This window comes from Argiope bruennichi, chromosome 5 (genome assembly GCF_947563725.1).
Source record: "Argiope bruennichi chromosome 5, qqArgBrue1.1, whole genome shotgun sequence".
Taxonomy (NCBI): Eukaryota; Metazoa; Arthropoda; class Arachnida; order Araneae; family Araneidae; genus Argiope; species Argiope bruennichi.
The window spans coordinates 48227876-48249054 of NC_079155.1; the positions used below are offsets into that span (position 1 = coordinate 48227876).

The window sequence follows — 21179 nt, forward strand, 5'->3', positions numbered from 1 at the left end:
TAATAAAATAATTTTCTCATTTTCATCACTAGACATTGTAATAATTTGTATTCCCCCTTCTGCCAGAGGAGTGACTTGGTTTTATGGCAGAATAGCCCTTTGAAAAAAATATTTATGACATGCATCAGGTTATTATTTGTGTTTCATCTTATACATGAAGGACATTTAACATACTGATTACAAGAATTCTAGGGGGGGGGGGGAATCCTCCCTCACTATTGATATCTTATTGCTAAAATACAATGCCAATTGTCATTTATATTTTAAATAAGGCTAGAAATAATATATTGAGTTATTAATGGAAATTATCATTTATACCTACCTATCATGACAAATTTATTTAAAAGGAAATGAATAACAAAAATTAAATACATATTACTGATTTGTTAAAATTTAAAACATTTGCCTAATAGCTAATTTTTGATATGTAATATTTCATTGTTTGTAGTACCAACAGCAAAGATATCATTATTAGTTCGGGAAATTAGAGTAATTTAAAATGAGTGATGAGAGAAAATTACCATATCAATTTTGTCAGAAATAATCTGGATAGATTTTAATTAGTTTTTTAATCATTTATTAATAGTCAAAAGAATTAACTGTTTAGGATTAGCAATATTTTAAATAAACTATGTGTCATGTTTATAAAACATTTATTTTGTTTAATATTTCTACTACAGATGACTCACTGGTTGAGCTCCAAGTAGTTACCTATTAAATGATTGGAATTTGGGAGAGGACCAATTGCTATATACCCTTCCACTTTACAGTCCTATTCAAAAATGGAATTGCATCATCTACCATTTTGTAAATCGGTACTTGTTTATAAACAATTTTTTATATGCATCATTTGATTTCCAGATTAATATATATATTACTTTGAATTGCTTATGTATTAAAAAACCTTTATACATGAATTTATTGTGATTATTTACAAGATGCATTTCACAGCACAATGATTTTACAAAGGATAATTAAGCATAACATCTTGTCGAGCCAATTCCAACAACATAGGATCATCGAAGAACTTGTTGATGCTGACATCTTCACTAAGACCCTGAAAAGTAAAATTTAATTAATGCAATTAAAATCTAATAATCATTGAGATAAAATAACTCTACATTTACAAATTATTGGATATAAAAGTACCTTTCTGCGTCTTGTTTTGATCATAAATTCTCTAGCTAAATGTGGCGCAGGTTGTGGTTCCAGAGGCCTAATGACTATGCTTTTGTCCAAAGGATCACCTGGTACAATCTATAGAAAAATAAGCAGATATGAATTTTTAAAAAATATTTCATGATGAATTAAACTTAATTGTCAACTGTAAGCATAAAAAAGATTTCAAGATTTGTTTTTGTATTAAATAAAACTTAATTTTATAAAAGTAAGGCGAATTTCAACTGTGAGTTAGCACGTTGCAAATTGGATTTATTTTTTAGAATAATAAAATGTAATATACATTAAATGTGTCCTTGCTATATAAAATAGAAATCAAAAGCCTACACATTATGGATGTAGTTTTGTTTGACTACCATTCGGTAGATCAAAGAATGGCTTTCTGCCTTTGAAATTTAATGGATTGGTGACATGACATTGAGCAATAAAGTTTACCTTAATGTTTTTAAATTCCTACTATTAGTTCACACTGTCCCTATATATATTTATATGTCTTGTTAATAAAATACTTTTTATTCATCCATTCAAGTTTTAAAAAATGTATTTGAACTTGTATTGGATGTCGATGTTAATATAGTTTTTTCAAATATTAATACTTTAAACAGAGTTTTAGTAATGAAAATTGAAATCATCAGGCAGTAGCTCAATCGGTAAAATGCAAGGATTTCAGTATTTTTCACATGAAGGTGAAGAATGCGAGTTCAATTCTTGCAAAAATCAATTTTTTTGATGATGATTTAATAAAAAGTACCTAAAATAAAATTTTTCTTTGTTAACCTAAGTAGGAATTAAATATTCTTTCTTCATATTACTAGTTTATCAGTTATTGTATTAAGTGGAGGAAACCAAAGGAATATAACATTATTGTAACTTTGCCAAAAGAAAAATGTTTATAAAGTGCAATTTAGAATCCTCTGAAGAGATTGAAATCATAATAAGAGATAAACAATTTTGGAGAAAATAATAAAAACAATTCTAATTCTTCCTGTTTACCTGCCAGTGATGAAATACTGATAAACAGAAGGCTTGACCTTGAGTGTGAGTCCTCAGATCGGTTTCAAATCCAAATGAATCAATTGCAGGAATGAAAGCTTTAATAGTGTATAGTGGTGATCCAGGAACTGGTGCATCTTGGGTAACATGGCCTCTATAAATAAAAAAATAATTTTAAAATTATTTGTGCCTCATGTATTTGAGAAATATATATAGTTTATTACTTTCAGATAAGTATATGCAGAGGAAAACAAACACATGTAATAACTCTGTTTAACTATATATGCAATGGATGTAGTAGATATTAAAACTAAAGTTACTAAATTGTGATATGGCATTCACAAATTAACTTTACCTGCGACGAGCTAGAACAGTGTAAACTGCAGAGACACAATCTGCTGGTGCTTGAACCTCAACAAAATAATATGGCTCCATTAAACGAGGTGTGGCCATAAGGAAAGCAGAATATGCAACTCTACGGGCTGTAGGAATAATCTGTCCTCCTCCTCTGTGAATTGGTTCTCCAGCAATTACAGCATCCAGAATTTTAAATTTAACATTACGTATAGCTGAAAAGATAAATATTTTTAAAAATTAAAAGAAATGCTCACATTTTTTTTATATATATAGAAGTAATATATGAAAAATTTTAATATTTTGTGTTAAGTAACAAATAATTACTTACGTTCTTCACATAAGGGACCTTCTCTAGTAGCCCACTGGAATCCTTGAACTATGCTATCTTTCACCATGCTTAATAAGTTTTTATCTACCTAAATAGCAGCAAAAGATAGATAAATTAATTGTTAATATATAATATACTTATCATTATAAATTATTAAAAAATAAATTTTGTATATAAGATATCACAAAGTCTTTTATGAAGTTTCAAGATGTGAAATTGCTGTAGATATACATATATCATCAAATAATTTTATTCATATATTCACCAGAGGGTGTTTTCCAATTAAGGAACATTAATGATTGGTATATACAGTTATCTGATTTCCCTCTGTACTTTTTATGAAAAGCAATCAAGTATAATAACAATCTTAATGGCAATTTTTTTTTTAAACCTAAGCTAACACAATATCTAATGTGGAGATTACTTCACTTTTAAGAAATTTATATAATTTGTACAAAATAAATTACTGAAAAATGCTAATATAAATTTCATGTTATGTAAGAAATGCAGCTACAAATAAAGAGGCACCAATTTTGGATTCATCATGTGATATTTAGTTTCTTTTCAAATTTAAGATAGTTCCCTTTAATTCCAATCTGCATGTCATAGCTATATTTACTTGCATGAAAAAAATTCTTGTTTAAGATACTTTAATTCAGATATGAGGAAAAAAGAAATTGATGTTCTTCTATGAGGAGGACAGATTCCTTGTATGACATTTCTAACAATATTTTTTAAATTTTCAATGCACTGATTAAATGAACGTTGAAATATTTGTTAAAAAATAGATGGAGCTTTATTCCATAACCTATCTGTAGGAAAATAAACATTAATTCTGTGAGATGTTAAGGTTGTGATTCAGAATTCAAATGTAAAAGTTTCTGGACTTTTTCATTTATGTTCCTGTTGTAAAGCTTATATTTGACTGGATCAAAACTAGATTTCTGTTTTGATTTCTTTTTTGATTCTAATAATTTTTCATGTAGATTTGCTTTTTCATCAACTGCCTAAATAGGATAAAATGAATAAAATGTTTATTTTTTTTTAGCTTTACATTTTCATTCAGTTAAATTATAAAAATCATCTTATCTTCATTTTTGCACTTCTTGAATTGATAACTTTTTCACCCAACAATTTGATGAATTTTAAAAGGTAAAATAAAGAAACACTTGTAGACTCGTTTCAAAGATAAGGATTAAAAAATAATATGATCAAAAGAACTGAAGCATGGATAACTTCCAGAATTTTCTGAAGCTAATCATTTTTATATAATGTTATTAAATTTCAGCCCATGTACATTAAAGAAGCATAAAAATTTTATTACTATTTTTTTTAACGCAGCAATAATTATATTTAGATATTTTTTTTTTTTTAAATGACAAACATTTTTTCTAAAACAAAATCATATTCTCACACGATGATTAAAAAAAAGTCATTAATTTCCTTTCTTTGTGTTTTATAATTTCAGGATAATGGAACTTTCATTTTGAGTTACAAACTTGCATTATATGATGATTTTTAAAATTTGAAACACCTTCCATAAAACAGTCTACTAAAAATCAATCAAATTTAGGCCTAGAATATCTCAATTATGGAGAAAAATTGCTAAAAAGCATTACTTACTTCAGATGGCAATGTGTCATCAACCAGAATATTGGGGCCTGTAGTATCAGGTCCAAAGGCCCAAATAGAACGGGCAGCAAGTAAATCCCAATCATATTTTGTCTGGAAAAATTCTCCCAATCTTTTGCGGTTCCAGTTAATTTGCACTACTTCATTTTCAATATCTTCAGCTAACCCTTTTTCAAGAGGTTCAGCAATCATAGTTAACTTATTTCTGAAAAGAAATTAATTTAAAATAAAATAACTGATGAAATTTATTTACACAAAAATAATGAATAGTCATTAGAACCAAGATTTAAATCAGAATTTGAGATTAGAAAACTAAGAAATTGTTATTTTATGTCTTTTGAGTGTCAGTTATTATACATAGTACAGAAGATTAAGGTAAAAAAGAAAGTAAAATATACTTCTTATTTGGTGTTTCAGCAAAACATTTTAAAGAGGATGTTTCCACTACAGTTTCACAAAAGCAAACCACTGGATCAGCAACTTTGATATCTAAAGTGTAATGTAAATAATTAATGAAAATATTAATTTGTTTTTGATAAAAAAAAACTTATTTAATAATTTTTCGACTAATGCTTACCAATTTCAGAATACATTTTCCTCAGATCATGCATCACACAATCTAAATAAAGTTCTCCAGTACCCAAAATAATATGTTCACCTGATTCTTCAATCTAAAAACAGAAAAGAATGAAAAATGAAATTTAAAAACACAAGCACTTAATGAGATTTCTATGTACTATTTTTATTCTTATAGAAAATAGATTTACTCATATACCATGCTTTAATTATGATCATGAATGTATGATACACAGGGTACTACAAACTAAAAGTTTTTATTATGTCCAAATATGGTTGAAATGCTTTAAATTTGTGCCAAATTATGAGCATAAATGCAAAATGAGCACATGCTAATAAGTGGCATTTGTCTTTGTAATTAAAAATTTTTAATACTTCATTTATCAGATCCTTCATGATTGATTAATTAATTAAGCTTTTTTTAAAAAAAAAACTACATCTGGGCTACTTGGACTGGGTAGAATATCTTCACTTTGACCCCATGATCAGATGAAAATAGGATCTGACACTTCCACTTCAAATATCTATATCACACTAGTAGTGAGATATTTAAATCTTAATTTTTTTTTATGGATATATAGATATGAAATGCATATAAGTAAAATAAGATGGATATATGGTATATCTTTAGTGGTTTCAAAATATGAATCTTAGGGGAAGGGGATATGGACCCTGACATTAGATGCTTGCTGCCTTTTTTTTAAAGTTATGATAATCATATTAAGAATCAGGGAAACAACATGAAAAATGTTTGCTTTTTATATGTTAGTAAAAGTAATAATATTTCTAATAAAAATGCACAGTTTAAATTATTGCAAAAATAGAAATTGCAATGCAATTTATGAGTAAATGCACATTTGTATTTTTGAATATAACCGTGTGAGTGTATATCATAGTTGTATTACCTTAGTGCTCAAAAGAGGATATGACTTGTTTACTTTCCGTAACCCCCCTAACATCTTTGGTAATTCTGAAGGATTCACAGGTTCAACAGCAATTTTTATCACAGAGTTAGTATTAAATTTCAAAGGTCTGAAAATATACAGTTCTGATTTTTCAGTCACATCAACAATTGTAGCAGTTTTCACTATAGGTTGATCAATTCCTTCAATAAGTACCCAGTTTCCAGCTGGAACTCTGTTAACTTCAATTTTATACCTGAAAAATAGTTGGATTAAATAAAGTAATAGTAATGACAAAGTCAAACAAATAAATGATAAAAGAAAAAAAACACACACACATTTTTAACATATGAACACACATATCACATAAGATCTTAAGCAGAATATTTTTAACATTTGTTTTAGCATTACATTCGTCATTACTGAATAAAATATTAGAAATTCATAATTGCTAATCTGAAAAATAATAAATTGTAGGAATTCTTTTATACAGTAAAAACGCTTTATTTCTTGGATTCATATACGATTGAAGTTTAGCAAATCTGATTCATACCATTTTGTAATTTATAACCCTTATTTTGGTAGCTTCCTTACAAAATAACTATAAAAGTACATCACTGGTCTAACTATATTTGTATCAGATGTTTTTAGAACAATAGCAATCCTTAAAAAATGTTATCCCTAAACATTAATAAATTCTCGAAATATGAACCCAATTTTTTTTTAAATAAATATATTTATGCATAGATAACATTTTCACACAAAACAATTTCCAGAGATATATTTTAATATGAATCAAATTTAAACAAAAAATTCAAAAAATTGCATGAAACTTTTAACAAATATCTTTTTTACAAAGTGAACAAATAATTTAATTCTTACCTAGCTTCAGATATCCATAATCTCCCAACAGTCATAATTCTTGAGTCTTCTTCGTCTGTTGATGTATAGCTTTCACCCAAAATCCTTACATCCTGATTAGCCTGTAATGTTCCACTCATTACTCTGCCAAATACATGAAAGCTGGTAGCATCTTGAGTTGAATATTGCTTGGTTGTGTGAACCATCAAAGGACCCTGAAAGTATTAAAGGCCTTTAAGCAAATGGATTTTGAATATAAATATAATAGATATCTAGTAAATTACTAAACATACAATGATTGGTAAACAGCTTTCAGACTGTAGAATTTTAAAGGAAATAGAATGACGCAGTTTTTCAAAGAAAGCCTTTACTCTATTTATCGTTAACTTGGGAGTTGAATACAGTATGGTAATCAGTGTAGGTTGAATTTATAAAACTGAATAACTCAGTCAGAAAATATAGCATGCTGACACTGATTGATAAAAGAAGTTTTTCATTCAGAAATCAGTTAGAAAATGCAGCATGCTGATTAATAATAAAGTTTTTCATTTATTGCTTCAGAAATGCAAAGCACAATTTGTCTCCATATCTATCATCATTATATAATTTGCAGAGAAATGGTGGAGAGAGAGAAGACACTTTGAATTTTAACTTTGCTTTTATTCCATCTTGGGAGGCATAATTTATGCACAAGCAGAAGCAACGAACATATAAATACAGAATGACACAAGAGCGAAAAGAGGAAATGCTAATGAAATATTTATCCCATGATTATATACTATAAGATTCTGATAGGAATTTCTTTACATGCGTCAATTTAGGCAAGGGAATTAGGAATATTTTAAATAAAAAAAAGGTGGAACTGGATCAGGAAATAAGGGAATGTTTTAGAATGAAGTTAAAATGGGCTAAATTAAGATAAAACTTTGGAAATTTAATTAAGATTTTAAAATATCATTACATATATATATAATGAAAATTCCGAGTTAAATTTTTAATACAAAAAGTAAGATTTTTCTCATGTTATTTATTACCTATTTCATACAAAACATATTTTTGGCAAAATTTTACCACCAAAGCATTCCCTTCCATTCATTCTGAACAAATACATAGATGTATTCTTAAACTAAATAAAACTGATTATAAAACGTAATAATGTCATATAATTAATTCAAAAATTTCAGAATAAAGAAGTTTTTCTTGTACCAAACAAGTTATAGTATTACAATATACAACAATATTTACATGCAAAATTGCATGAGCAATCAAATTATCAGCAATATTTATGCTACTCCATTTAAACAACACGAAAATAGGGATGCATATTAACTACTACGTCAATAATGTAGATGCAAAGAAACTCTTTTAAGAATTTACTTTCATGTCTTCTTTTAAAAGTGCAAAATTTTTAATATGAAATACAAAAATATAACAAAATACTATAGAAATCTCTTCATATATATGAAATGCAACATACTTCTGGGTCACATTCAGCCATGATATCGGCTAAATCACTTCCTGATGGGCCAGTGTAAATGTGTTCAATTTTCAGTTTAGCATTTTTAGACGGTGCAGGAATATGATGAACACACATATCAACAAAGCCTATAAGTGGAAAGAATTAAACATTATCATAATTTACTTAAAACTTGAGATGAATACTAAACTCTTTTAAGCCAGATACGATTTTTTGTTTGTTTGTTTATATATAAATTATTTTACTGCTATTTTTGTATATTAAAAGTTGCATTGCCACGATAAAGCAATAAGAAAGCAAGAATCAAACATGACATGGTTGTGGTGAATCGCATATAAGCCAGTAACAACTCTTCTACCCGAACGATCGTTTTGGTATAATTGTTAAGTTACTGGACTGCTAACTTAAAGGTCCCAGGTTCTAATCCTCACGCGTCCCAAACCTGCACATTGGTGACCTCGGACGCTGAACCTTCAACCTTCATACAGCTGTTGTGGCGCCATCTACCCGCAACCAAAGTCGCCAGACTCACTTGGCGCAGCAAAGTCGTCAGACTCACATGACGCAGCAACCCTAAGTCGCCAGACACATTTGGCGCATCAGCACCCACAAACTCTCGCCATAACGCTTGGCGCTACTCAAATAAGGGTACGGCCCATTAAGACAACAGCTACTACATAAATACATCACCACTCAACGCCATATCGTTCGTCTCACCTCCGACTTCACTGGAGGGAGAGTACTGTGGTGAATCGCATATAAACCAGTAACAACTCTTCTACCCGAACAATCGTTTTGGTATAATTGTTAAGTTACTGGACTGCGATCCACAAGGTCCCAGGTTCTATCCTAGCGCGTCCCATACCACTTCATGGTCTTGGAAGGGAAAAAAAAGCTAATTTCTTAAAATAATAAATTGCACCAAAAATAAGTTATGAGAAATTTAAAAAAATATGAATAATTAAAAATTAAGTTTAATTAATTCATACAAAAAATGCATGAGATATTAGAATATTATAAAATTATTACTTAAAAGAAAATTAACAAATCCCAAAAATGATAAAATTTGATTCATAAACAGCTGAAATCTACTTTTCAGGAAAGATGCGCAAGGTATTAATCATAAAAAAAAAAAAAATGTATTTACCATTGAAATCCCCAACAAATTTTGAGCAAATCAATCGCAACAAGGGACGAACATTTAGCTTCATTTCTGACTTGGTGAGTTTTATGCATAATTCATCCAACAGCGAAGGCAAAGCAGTATCAACATCACCAACAACCTGAATGCAAATCAAAGCATTAGAAAAATATTGCATAAATGTAGAATTAACTGTTATAAGAAATTACAACAATAAAATTCATGCAGAATAAAAATTGTGTTGAAATTAAAGCAAGGATTCATTTATTTAAGAAACTAATTTTAATTTTTCCTAAACTATAGAGTTCTGTAAATGAACTACCTACCTGTGCAAATAATTTATATAAAGGTTCCAAAATAAATTCAACAAAACTCCTCTGTACTGAACTGTGTGGAGCTTTCTTGGTGAACTTACGTCTACAAAACAGAAAAATTTAAACATTTAGGAATAAATGAACCAATTCCAATTTCAATTATTTCAACACAAAACAGAAAATGCTTTCATTTTTATTAAATTATTTTAAAACATCTAGAGAAGGATGAACATTTTAAAAATGAAATATTTAGTTACCTATTTTAAACAATTTGGTTTGAGATTAAATAGTTAATAATATTAAAAGAAATTTATAAGCTTTTAAAGAAATCCAGGTACTTAAAAAGCAAAAAAATTTAAATAGCATGTTAAAAATGTCACATATTTTACTTTAATACAATTTTGTACAGAAATTTCATACTTACGTTTTACTGTTAAAATATATATCACCCCACAAACGCTTTGCAAAATCATCAACATGAAACCCTCCATAAGCCTGAGCATACATGTTAGCAAAAGATCGTAATGTAAAGCATAAACTAAACTGTGAACTTGCAAAGCAAACATTCCCCAATAGTGGAGACACAGAAATAGGATCTTTTTCGTCAGAATAAGTGCTGCAAAAAAAGAAAAAATATTTTTACAGAACTTAAGCTAATTACATAATAAAGGAGTATTCTTTAACCCAATTAAACCAACAAATTAGGTTTTCATCTATTATTTATATCATACTCCTAAATACTATATTGATATATTGTATATATATTAATGCTCACCATATCTCATAATTCTTGAGAACAATTACAAATTTTTATTTTAAATGATAAAGAATGTTTTTTTACCATTTGAGATTGTGAAATGGTATAAGATCCACAAGAAAAACAGAATTTAATTCTCAGTTATTATTTATATGCAGAAAAAAAAAATCAACAAATGGCTTTTACTTATATTTACAACTATTGTAAGGAGAAAAAAAAATGTTTTTAAGGTTTTATTTACATGAAATCCTGCACTAATTGCTACACATTATATCTGAATAATTAAAAATTGATAATAATTAAAACATGCATCAACTTACCTTAACAAGCCATTTATTTCTTCAATTATATGACGAAGTTTATAGTAAGCATCCTGAGGAGGCAACTTTAATTCCAACATTAACCTATCAATTTTGTTAATACAAATGCAAATAGCAAGTTTTTCTTGAACAGCATGCTTCAGCAATCTCTCAGTATTTAACATCACCTAAAATAATAATAATAATAAAAGGTTACAAATATGAATAAATGATGATTTGAATCATCTTTAGAACAATTTCAAGTTTTTAAATAACTTACTCCTTCAGCAGCATCGACAAAAAGAACAACACCATCACAGAGCCTTATTGCTGCAGTAACTTCATCAGAAAAATTTACATGACCTATTTAATACAAATACAAAGTTTAGAATGCTTTGAATTAATGGAGTGCCTAAAACTATTATATATATATAAAAAATAGCATACAGATTTATATGTGACATAGAATAATTAATATGTATTCTATGAAATAAATCTGTAATTGACAAATTTAAAACTTATGGCATACATAACTGAAGAATAATATTTTTATTTGAATTTAATAAAAGCCAAAAAAGTAAGCAAACCTTTTAAAATGACTAATTGAAGTTAAACTTTATTTTTAAAAAAAGTAAAAATAATTTATGTTAAATATAAAATTTATATACTTTGATACTAACATTTATATCGCTCATCTCTGTATAAAACTTATCTTTGGGAGAATCAGATATTAATTTCATTTCCTGTACTTCAATAAAATATATAAATAATTATATAATTGTTACAAAATTAATAATATAAGATAAAGTCTTTCCCTTACCAGGGGTATCAAAAATATTCATAAGGAAGGATTTTCCTTTCAAGTCTGGTAACACAAAAGTCACAGGAGTAGCTTTAATGCTTACACCTCTCTAAAAAAATAACATCAAGTTACATCTAGACATAATTTTCAACAAATTAAAAAAAAAAAACAAGAATTAAAAAAAAAAAAAACCTTCTTACTTCTTGTTCAGTATATAAAGTATCAGTATATCTTAGCTGAAAAACATATAAAGAGATGAAATTAATGAAAGAAATAAATTTCATAAAAAAAAAACCTTTAAAAAATAGCTATTCAAAACAAAACTTACGTTTGTTCCCTCTCGAGCTTTTAAATCAGGATGAGTTTGTTCAACTAAACAATCAACAAATGATGTCTACGAAAGAGGAACAAAATGTCAATAAATAAATGAATACAAATTTATTTCAATAAAATATAACTTTGTTTCTTAAATCAGTAAGTAATTTACATTATGAAAAATCAGCAATGCTTAACATTAAAACATGTCTAGTCTGAAGCCGCTTATATTAATAATTTTTGTATACAATTCCAATGAAAATTATATCATAGAAAATTAGACGTGACTGCTTACTTTTCCATGATGAAGATGTCCAATCAAAGCAACATTACGAATGAGATCAGTGTTATCCATTAAATCTGCTAAGAATCTAGAACAATGAAGACATTGTTAATTTAAGGTATGTTTTGAACACTTCAACAACATATTAAAAAGAAATTATAATCATACTATCATTAAAAAATTATTAGAACTCACTCTAAATCATATTTAGTATGTGGCAATTCTTGTTCCACATATGAAAATTTTTTCTTTTTCACAGGTGCAATGATGGGTTCTATAACAAAGGAAAAATACTTTAGTTTACAAGATACAGCAAAGGAAATACAATAAGGTAAAGAGCCAAAGCATGTAGAGAAATTAAATAATTTGATTGTTGCAGATAACATGGACAATAAGAACAAAGCAAAATGGATCTGTTTCAAACAGCTTCATAGTATGATATACAATATTGATTTTCAAAATGAGTTGCCTTTATATATATCATTAATAGTTTTTTGGTATAGTCCTTTTCTTTCAGGTAGTTTAGCTGACACTTTTGGGGGGTTGGAAATCTCATCACAAGTTTTAACAACAGAGAATTTCTTAACCTTTTCAAGAAATTCTCCAGTTAAAGAACCAACTTAAAAATAACTTTATTGATTTAAAAAATTAATAAAACTGGTTTAAGCTTAATACTTTTATACACTAAAAAAAGATTAAAATGATTATTTTACTAAAGCACAATGAGATTAAAATGAATATACAAAAATATCTATAAAAGTAAAAAAAAAAAAAAATTGGTATTAAAAAAAACATTAAAAATTTAAAGTATAATACCAGTTAAAGCTTGAGTGTCTTCTTCTTGAACTATAGTTTCAACATCTGGCCCATAAACTTCTTCTGCAGAAGGATAGTACTTTTTATCTTCATGGAGAACTATCTGTGATTGAGGAACTTCATCCTCATCACGTCCTTCATCCATAGCATCTTCCTAATCAGATAAAAAAAAAAAAAAAAAGCTACTTAGTATGAAGCATCATACTTTGAATGCTAAGTATAAGATGCATTCTATAACTAAACATTCAAATGGATTCAACTAATTGAGTACAAAAAAAGTAGGTAAGCAATTAACAAAAACTTTCGTAAGAGAATGCAGTACAGTGAGCATATCTTAGAAAGACCTAATATCTGCTGGATAGATTAATAGCTAAGGATAAGACGTTCAACAATTGCCAAAAATAGTGAACTAGTCAAGTGAACAGACAAACAAATGAAATTAAAAGCAAGATATAGGAGCTTTAATATATTTATGAGCAATGACTAAAAATATATTCTTACAACTTTAAATATAACAATTTTATGTGCCTTGTAACTAATATCTGTTCTTTCAATTTTTTAAAGATCTTTTCTTCTTCCTATTTTTATATTAAAAATACTGATATTAAAGAGATTTAAAAAGAAAGGAATGCCAAAAATTGTACTTGCTAAAGAATGATTACAATAATATAAGTATTTGTTGTAAGAATTTACATAATCATTTTTTACTGTATCTCTACAACAAGTGAATCAAATTTCAATAAAAGTTTAAGACAAAACAATAAGAGGTTTATAAACAGTATATGTACTGCATATCTCCGAATACTTGATAATAATAATAATAATAAACATAATTACAATAAATGACTAAATCTTTGAAAAATATGCACATTAACTATTTATATCTTTAAAATAAGAAAGCAATTATTTCAACAACTTAGGTATAAATACTGCATTAACATACTTGGGTCATTTTCAAAATTCGGTGCCATTTGGAAATTGAAAAGACAAAAATAAAAAAAATTTTAATTAGTAAATTTTTCTTAATATTATTAAACAGACATTATTTCTGTATATTACTTGAATATTTTTGATACATTTTTTCTTTTATATATTTTTAATTGATGTTTTTTTGGTCAGATATGATGAAAATTGTCATGTCTGTTACCGGACATTTTTCTTGTAATTTTTGTATTTAAGTTCAGTGTACAATAAAGTAAAGCTATATTTAATATAAGTATAGAGTCATTTTACCCATATAATAAAGACTTTTGAATAAAAAAATATTTCTTATGGTATTTTTATACTTTTGTTTGTCATGTCTGTTACTAATATAGAATTCTTACAAGGATTTTTTTAATATAAAATACTATAAAAAACAATTAATGCAAAATGTCTGTCATTCTTATATATACTAGGCAGAGTCTATCAATATGTAACTCTAATTGTAGCAATATTATGTCAATTTAAACTTTTTAAGGAAAATTTTGAAATGGTAACAGACATGACACTGAGTAACAGACATGACATAAATTCAGGAGCCAAATTTTGATGTATAGCTTGAAAGGTAGAATTAAGCTAAAATGTGTTTCTCTTTTAGTACATAACTTTTTACTATAAAATTTTAAAAAAAAATATGTATATATTATTTGAAATTCACAGATACAGAATTGGAACGTGTACACATTTTATTTTTTAGTATTTTCTTCAATTACAATGCTATTTATTCAACATCATATTTGGAGAGATCCGCATCAAACATCAAATATTGTAATTGGCGAAAAGAGCATCCAGTTAGATTTGGATTTGGAAGTTTCATTACAATATCCTCTGCTTCAATATTATATTCTTTATCATCCTCTCAAAAAAACTTTGCATGATTCCTGACTTTTTTTAAATACTTAACTGTAAAATTGTTGTCCTGGATGTCGATTATTTCTGAAACGAAATATTTTATCGATCGTTTACCCTCCAATTTTACAAGTACGAAGCTTCCTTCTTGAATATCTTGTTGAAAATTGTTGGATAAAGGAGAAGAAAAAGATTTACAATTATTTTCTGTGTTATTTATTGCCATGGCTGTGCTTTCTTGTTCATTTTCTTTTAATGCAAATACATTAACTATAAAACAGTCACAGACATTTTTCTGTCTGCAGAAACAGCTTAAATCCCTAAAAAACATTCAGTCGTTCCCAAAAGAAAAAAATTGATGTACGCTCATCGTTCCTTTTAAAACCGGAATATCAGATGGAATTATTTTTTTAAACATTTTTACATCTGTTTCACAGATATAATGAAGCTGAATGTTTGTTTTATTTATTAAAACATTAAACAGAGTTTTTGCATCGGGTATATCTGTCCCATGTGCAACTATTTTGTCAGCAGCTCTCTTAATGGCTCCCCCTATTCCATCAGCAGCACCCTTGCCGTGACCAGCCTCAAAAAAAGACCATGATCCATACTTATAACCATTATTTGCTATATGCTCATTCAAAAGGAAGAAATTTTTCTTCTGCCGATATTGCGTGGTAGGGCCATCAGAAAAAAAGTGGATAATTTCAACTTCGGGGGAAATTCTCTTAAGCTCGTTGAATATTGGCTGAAGGTGAGCCGAAATTGCTGCAGGACCATGGTCGTAACATTCAGAAATTGTGCAGAACGAAATTGGTTCATGCTGGTTTCTTAGATATAAAACGCTAGTATGCAGAGTTGCCTGCTTTCTCGATCCTCCGAAATGAAATGCCTGCACTTCTGTAGCATGTTTGCACACATAATTTTCAGAAATAAAGTTTAATAAAGCAAATGATTTGATAACATTGCAAACATCAATCAATTCAGTAAATACAATGTGATAATAAAAAACAAAGAAGATAAGAGAAAAAATGAAAATTGTAACAAATATGCACTTTTAAAAAGTAAGAACTTACATTTATTTCCTCCCCCACCCTTAAAAAATTCTTCCTAAAATATCAACTAAATTTTAAACAAAACAAACCCAAAAATTGAACCATATTTCAAATCTTGAAACATGTCAAGTCTGTTACCAAGTTTGTCATGTCTGTTACTATATAGAGTAACAGACATGACCAGTAACAGACATGACATTTCAAAGTACAAAAATTAAGAAAACTAAATAATTCCATAAAAACATGAAAATAAATTTTAATTAAAATTAAAAACCTAAAAATCTAAATTAATCAGTAGAATAAATTAATAAATAAATATATTTTATACAAAATATTAAGGTAACAGACATGACATGCAATAAAAATACTTAACACAAAAAGGCTTCAGCTTCTTCAATCAAACATCAAACATACAAGATGGCTGCTTGCATTTCTTTCTTAGAACATGTTTCACTGGTATACAAGTGTTGTCATTTCAAAATTTCAATCTTGTTGCTTAAAATTTTGAAAATATTGTATGGTAACAGACATGACTTAATGTCTGGACAGCTGTATTTAATTGGTAAAAATCATCTATTCTTCTTAAAAGGTTATTAAAACCTTCTTTATAACATAATTAAAAGTATATTTCACAATAAAAAAATATGTCAGAATAAAAATTTTAATTTTTGAAAAGTAATGCAGCAAAAAACATTTTGAGTTTTATGATTTGGACAGCTGAATTTTTGTTTCCTCTCAACTTCTTTATTAGAAAAAAAAAATAAAAAATCAGATGAATTATTTTAATTTTATTGTTTCTCCACTGGAAATTGCCTGCTAAAAAGCATGGTAAAAAGAAAAATCATTTAAACTTTATAACATCTTGTAAAAAAAAATATGTTTCACATGGACAACAAATGGCACCGAATTTTGAAAATGACCCACTTAATAAATGTATTAAACATACTTCATTGTATTCTATTGCTTCAGTTTCTTGTCTTTCATAATTTTCCTCCTCATCTTCTGAATCTGAATCAAGTTGAGGGCCTATATAGTTGCCAAATTCATCATAAAGATCAGCATCCATAATTGCTTTATAGCTAGAAAATGAATTTTGATCACTAATTAAAATAGAACATGTTACGAAAACTGAAGTGCAATATATATACAAAATTAAGTAGTAAACAAAGGTATCTAATAGACTTAGTGAAAAGCAAAAACATTATTTTTTTTTTCTCTCTTTTTAAATTACAAATGTTAGACTTCTAGGATCCTATGGACATTTTTATTTGCTATTAAATTTATTAAGTTGCTTATTTATGAATTTTCCCGAATCCAAGTTATAAAGTATTTACTACTTTTTTCATAAAGAATATTAATATATAAAAATATATGTTAAGTATAAAACACATATGAAGTATAAATAAGGTGTTTGTAGAAATTTTGAACATGCTAAAAATGCCCATCTTGCTTCAAATAACTGACGGAGAAAAAAACATTAGCATCTCAGGTAATTGTCACTTATCAATTATCGTCTCTCCTCGACACTAAGAATATACATCTATAATACCAACCCACCATCTTAACACTACTACTATTACGAGGGATCAACCATCATTTTGGCTGGTCTGGTAATTCTAGAGTTAACAGAATATTTGATAATCTTGACCTATAAATTTATTACTAACATTACTGGGTTTCACTTAATTAGAAAGTTCTATATATAAGAATAAACGGTCTAATAATGTTTAAAAAATTATTTCATTTTATGAAAAATGCAAGAATGTATAAATATTATTTAATTTTAACATTTGAGTACTTATAATGGCCCCTGAGTTTACTTGGCAAATTCAGGAATATGCCAAGTCTGATTCTTGATTCACAGCTATGATTTCTTGATTTATAAGATAGCAAAAGTTTTGATGAGACTTTCACAATCTTGCTGGCATATTTAATTGTTATTTGCTTAATCATAGTTTTTACTTAAGATAGTTTTTCTTAATGTAGCACTTTTTACAAAAAAAAAAAAAAAAAAAAGAGAGAGAGAGAGAGAGAGGGGGAGAGAGAGAGAGAAATTAAAAATCAAAGTATAACTTCCAAATGTCTGCAAAACACTCATTCCCGTTATAAAACACAACAATCTAGATGTGGCATATAATATACATATTTTTAAATATAATTAATCAAAATAAATAGAAAATAATACAAAACGTTCAAGTATGCTTCGAAACGGATTCTTAGAAAACATTTCTAGTACACAAGTCTATGAAATAACATGAGAACATATATAAATAAAATTATAAATAACCATTCTTTAAGAAAAATGGTGGGACCATTACAAAAGTAATCAGAAGTTAAATAATATTAAGCACATATTTAAAGTTTGTAATATATATATATATATATATTATTTGGTTGAAGCAGAATGCAGGCTCGAAGACATTGAAGAGGCATGTTATATTTTTAAATAAATTTTAATATCCATTTCATGAAAGCATAATTATTTACAAGCAGAGACATGGACAAGGCATGTCCGCCACAGTGCGGCACAAACGCAGAAGTAAAAAAAAAGCAAAAGCGACGAAACAAATGATCACTAGTCTTATATAACATGGGATTTCCATTCATGCGTGAATTCAATACACGTGGTGACCTTTGGTACTTTGGCAAGGGCACCGAAGAGATCACTTCATTTGATACATAGATTGATGGCGCAGTACTTTTTAGACAGCTTCAGTTGAATTAATTAAACTGAAAGTGGAATTGGATCAAGAAATAAGAGAATGAAATTACTATGGACTAAATTAAGATAAATTTTTGGAAATTAATTTGGATTAAATTAAGAGTTTAAAATAACATTACACACATATATATATATATAAGCAATATATATATATATATATAGTGAGCAATATACACATATATATATATATATAGTGAGACTAAACACTAATTGAATTTATATAATGTAGAAATGAAATATTAAAGGTACTTTTTCTAGAAGACAAAGACCGACCATTTAATTTATATATATATATTGAACTGCTTATATAATGCTTCATTTCCAATTTCAGGAGAGCAATATTTATATGTGCAGCTCAGTTTTAAATATTTACATCATATTTTAATATAAAATTATGCTATTTGAGGATAAATTCATACTTTCAATACGTGGTCAAATATAACACATAATATTTAAGCAAGTAGTCAATTCTATAATCTAATAGAAACCAATATGAAGACACTTCATTTGCAACAACATATGTAGAGGACGAAATAAGTATCATGGATATTTAAACAGATATGATAAACCATTACATCTCATGTACAGCATACAAAGAAATGCAACGTATTTTTCAATCATGAATTTGATTAGAAAATAATAAAAATAATACAGTATGTCAGGAATTAGAGCTTTCAAGGAACTCAAAAGAAATTTAAAGGAAAGTAAGGATTATCTACATAGCACACTGTGTGGGGGGGGTATGTATTCTTTCAGTACAAAAGAAGAATAATTTCAGGAAATAACATAAAAACATATTTAAAACACATGGCACCCATGGGAAAATTAAGTAATTAATGGAAGTAAAACTGATTGTCACCATTAATATGAAGATAAAATGACCTCTATAAATATCATAATATAATTTAAATTATTTTTATTCAAGTACTTATGTTGGTTTGTTTGTTTTAAAATTTGTTTTTGCTATTTGGCTACTTTATTTCAAGTTTATTTCATACTTTAACTAAGACCAGAAAACTTGGATACTAATTAGTACATATGATTTCATACATAATATAAAAATAATGAGGTCCAAAAGTTTTGTTCGGGGGAGAAAAAAAATCCAAGTGTTTAAAAGGCACAAAAACATAACTACACAAATATGTTAATGGTTCCAAAATTTGCAATAAATATTTGTTAGAGACAATTTTTTCTCCAGTATATTTTGCAACAAAAACTGAAAGAAAAGAATAAGGAAAAATTCATAAATGTTTTTAGATATAATATCTTGTCACCTCTAGGAGATAATATCAATCAAAATTTATAGTTTCCATTAATGGAAAAGGTTCTACTGCAAAATCATGACAGGGAAACATCAATTTTTCAATTATATGAAAAGTAGAAATGATGTGTGATAGATACTTTCAAAATATGAAAAATAATTGCTATATTTGCATATATGTTCTAGAGATATCTGTTTCATAATTTTACACTACCATATATCTATTGCAAATTTTTTTCACTTGCTAAGGTATCAATTTTAGAACTTATTAATTAACAGTGAAGGCAATAATTTCGTTGATGAAAACAATGTTCATAGGGGTGCAATGCCAATTTGGTTTACGTGCTACATTTGGCGAGGTTTGACTCTTTCACCGTTAATTGATAAATACCTCAATCTTTTCATTTCCTGGGATGCTGGTAAACCCTAGTACACTTATATTATTTCAAGAGACTTAATTAAATTTTGGGAAATAAGTTTCTGTTGAATGAAGGAAATTATTTTAGATGATTTATTGTTTACAATTTTAAGTAATTTCATAATTAATAAACTATCCATAATTATAAAAATCTCCTGCAACAATACAAAACTGAGATTGCTACAAAATAGTCAAGACTTTTGCATGAAAAAATAAATTATAATTTGATATTTTATCAAAAATTAGCTTAATTATAGTTATATTGATCACTGCTAGAGTATATTTTTTCTTTATTCTTTGTTGCATACGTTAAGTTCTTAAAATCATTCTTTGCGCGTGCATAGGTCCATGTTTTTTTGTCAAATGCAACATACCGGCAAAGTTGTTATTAATATTTAAATACACAAAAAGAGTGCACAATATCTTAAAAGTATTAAAATAATAACATTATATTGATAGATAAAAACATTACGAATTAATACATTTAAATGGCAAATAAAAATTTCATAAAATCATAACTATATACATCAGAATTCTTGAAAGAATTTCCAACAAAAATTAAAATAAGAATGACAGCTATGTAAACAACATACAATGGAATGCAATATTATAGTATTACATCAAGTTAAAACATAAATAATTCACTTACTTTTCTCACAGGAATTTTATAGAAATAACAAAAAAATTTAAACATGCAGCTATGAAAACAACAGCACTGAATTTCTTTTCACTTCACTTCTATTTTTGATAGATAGCCCAATCACGCTCCAATAATAAAAATGTGGTTCTACCACGACGAAATATTCAAACTGAAAGGAAGAACTGAACTGAAATGAAAACAGTTTATTTATAAATAGAAAG

At 27.4% G+C, this 21179-nt stretch overlaps 2 protein-coding genes across 3 annotated transcripts in view; one reads left to right on the forward strand and one right to left on the reverse strand.

The window, feature by feature from the left end:
• Positions 1-917, forward strand: part of LOC129969248 (golgin subfamily A member 4-like) — a 43034-nt gene extending 42117 nt beyond the window's left edge. For both annotated transcript variants that reach the window (XR_008784479.1, XM_056083712.1), the window contains one exon: positions 681-917. Coding sequence is in view for 1 of the 2 variants with exons in the window: in XM_056083712.1 (XP_055939687.1) it covers positions 681-707 (27 nt within the window). In the remaining variant the exon portion in view is untranslated. The remainder of the gene's footprint in view (positions 1-680) is intronic.
• Positions 902-21049, reverse strand: LOC129969249 (116 kDa U5 small nuclear ribonucleoprotein component-like). The gene is made up of 24 exons (XM_056083714.1): positions 20968-21049; positions 16864-16996; positions 13033-13186; positions 12412-12490; positions 12229-12304; positions 11947-12012; positions 11819-11854; positions 11637-11727; positions 11097-11179; positions 10838-11004; positions 10185-10376; positions 9773-9863; positions 9453-9588; positions 8306-8433; positions 6850-7043; positions 5971-6223; positions 5067-5160; positions 4888-4978; positions 4481-4694; positions 2858-2945; positions 2528-2741; positions 2173-2326; positions 1150-1257; positions 902-1057 (listed from the first exon to the last, which is right to left on the reverse strand). The coding sequence occupies exons 2-24, from the start codon at positions 16981-16983 to the stop codon at positions 962-964; spliced, it is 2925 nt and encodes a 974-aa protein (XP_055939689.1). The 5' UTR covers positions 16984-16996; positions 20968-21049; the 3' UTR covers positions 902-961.
• Between the last annotated feature and the right edge of the window lie 130 nt (positions 21050-21179).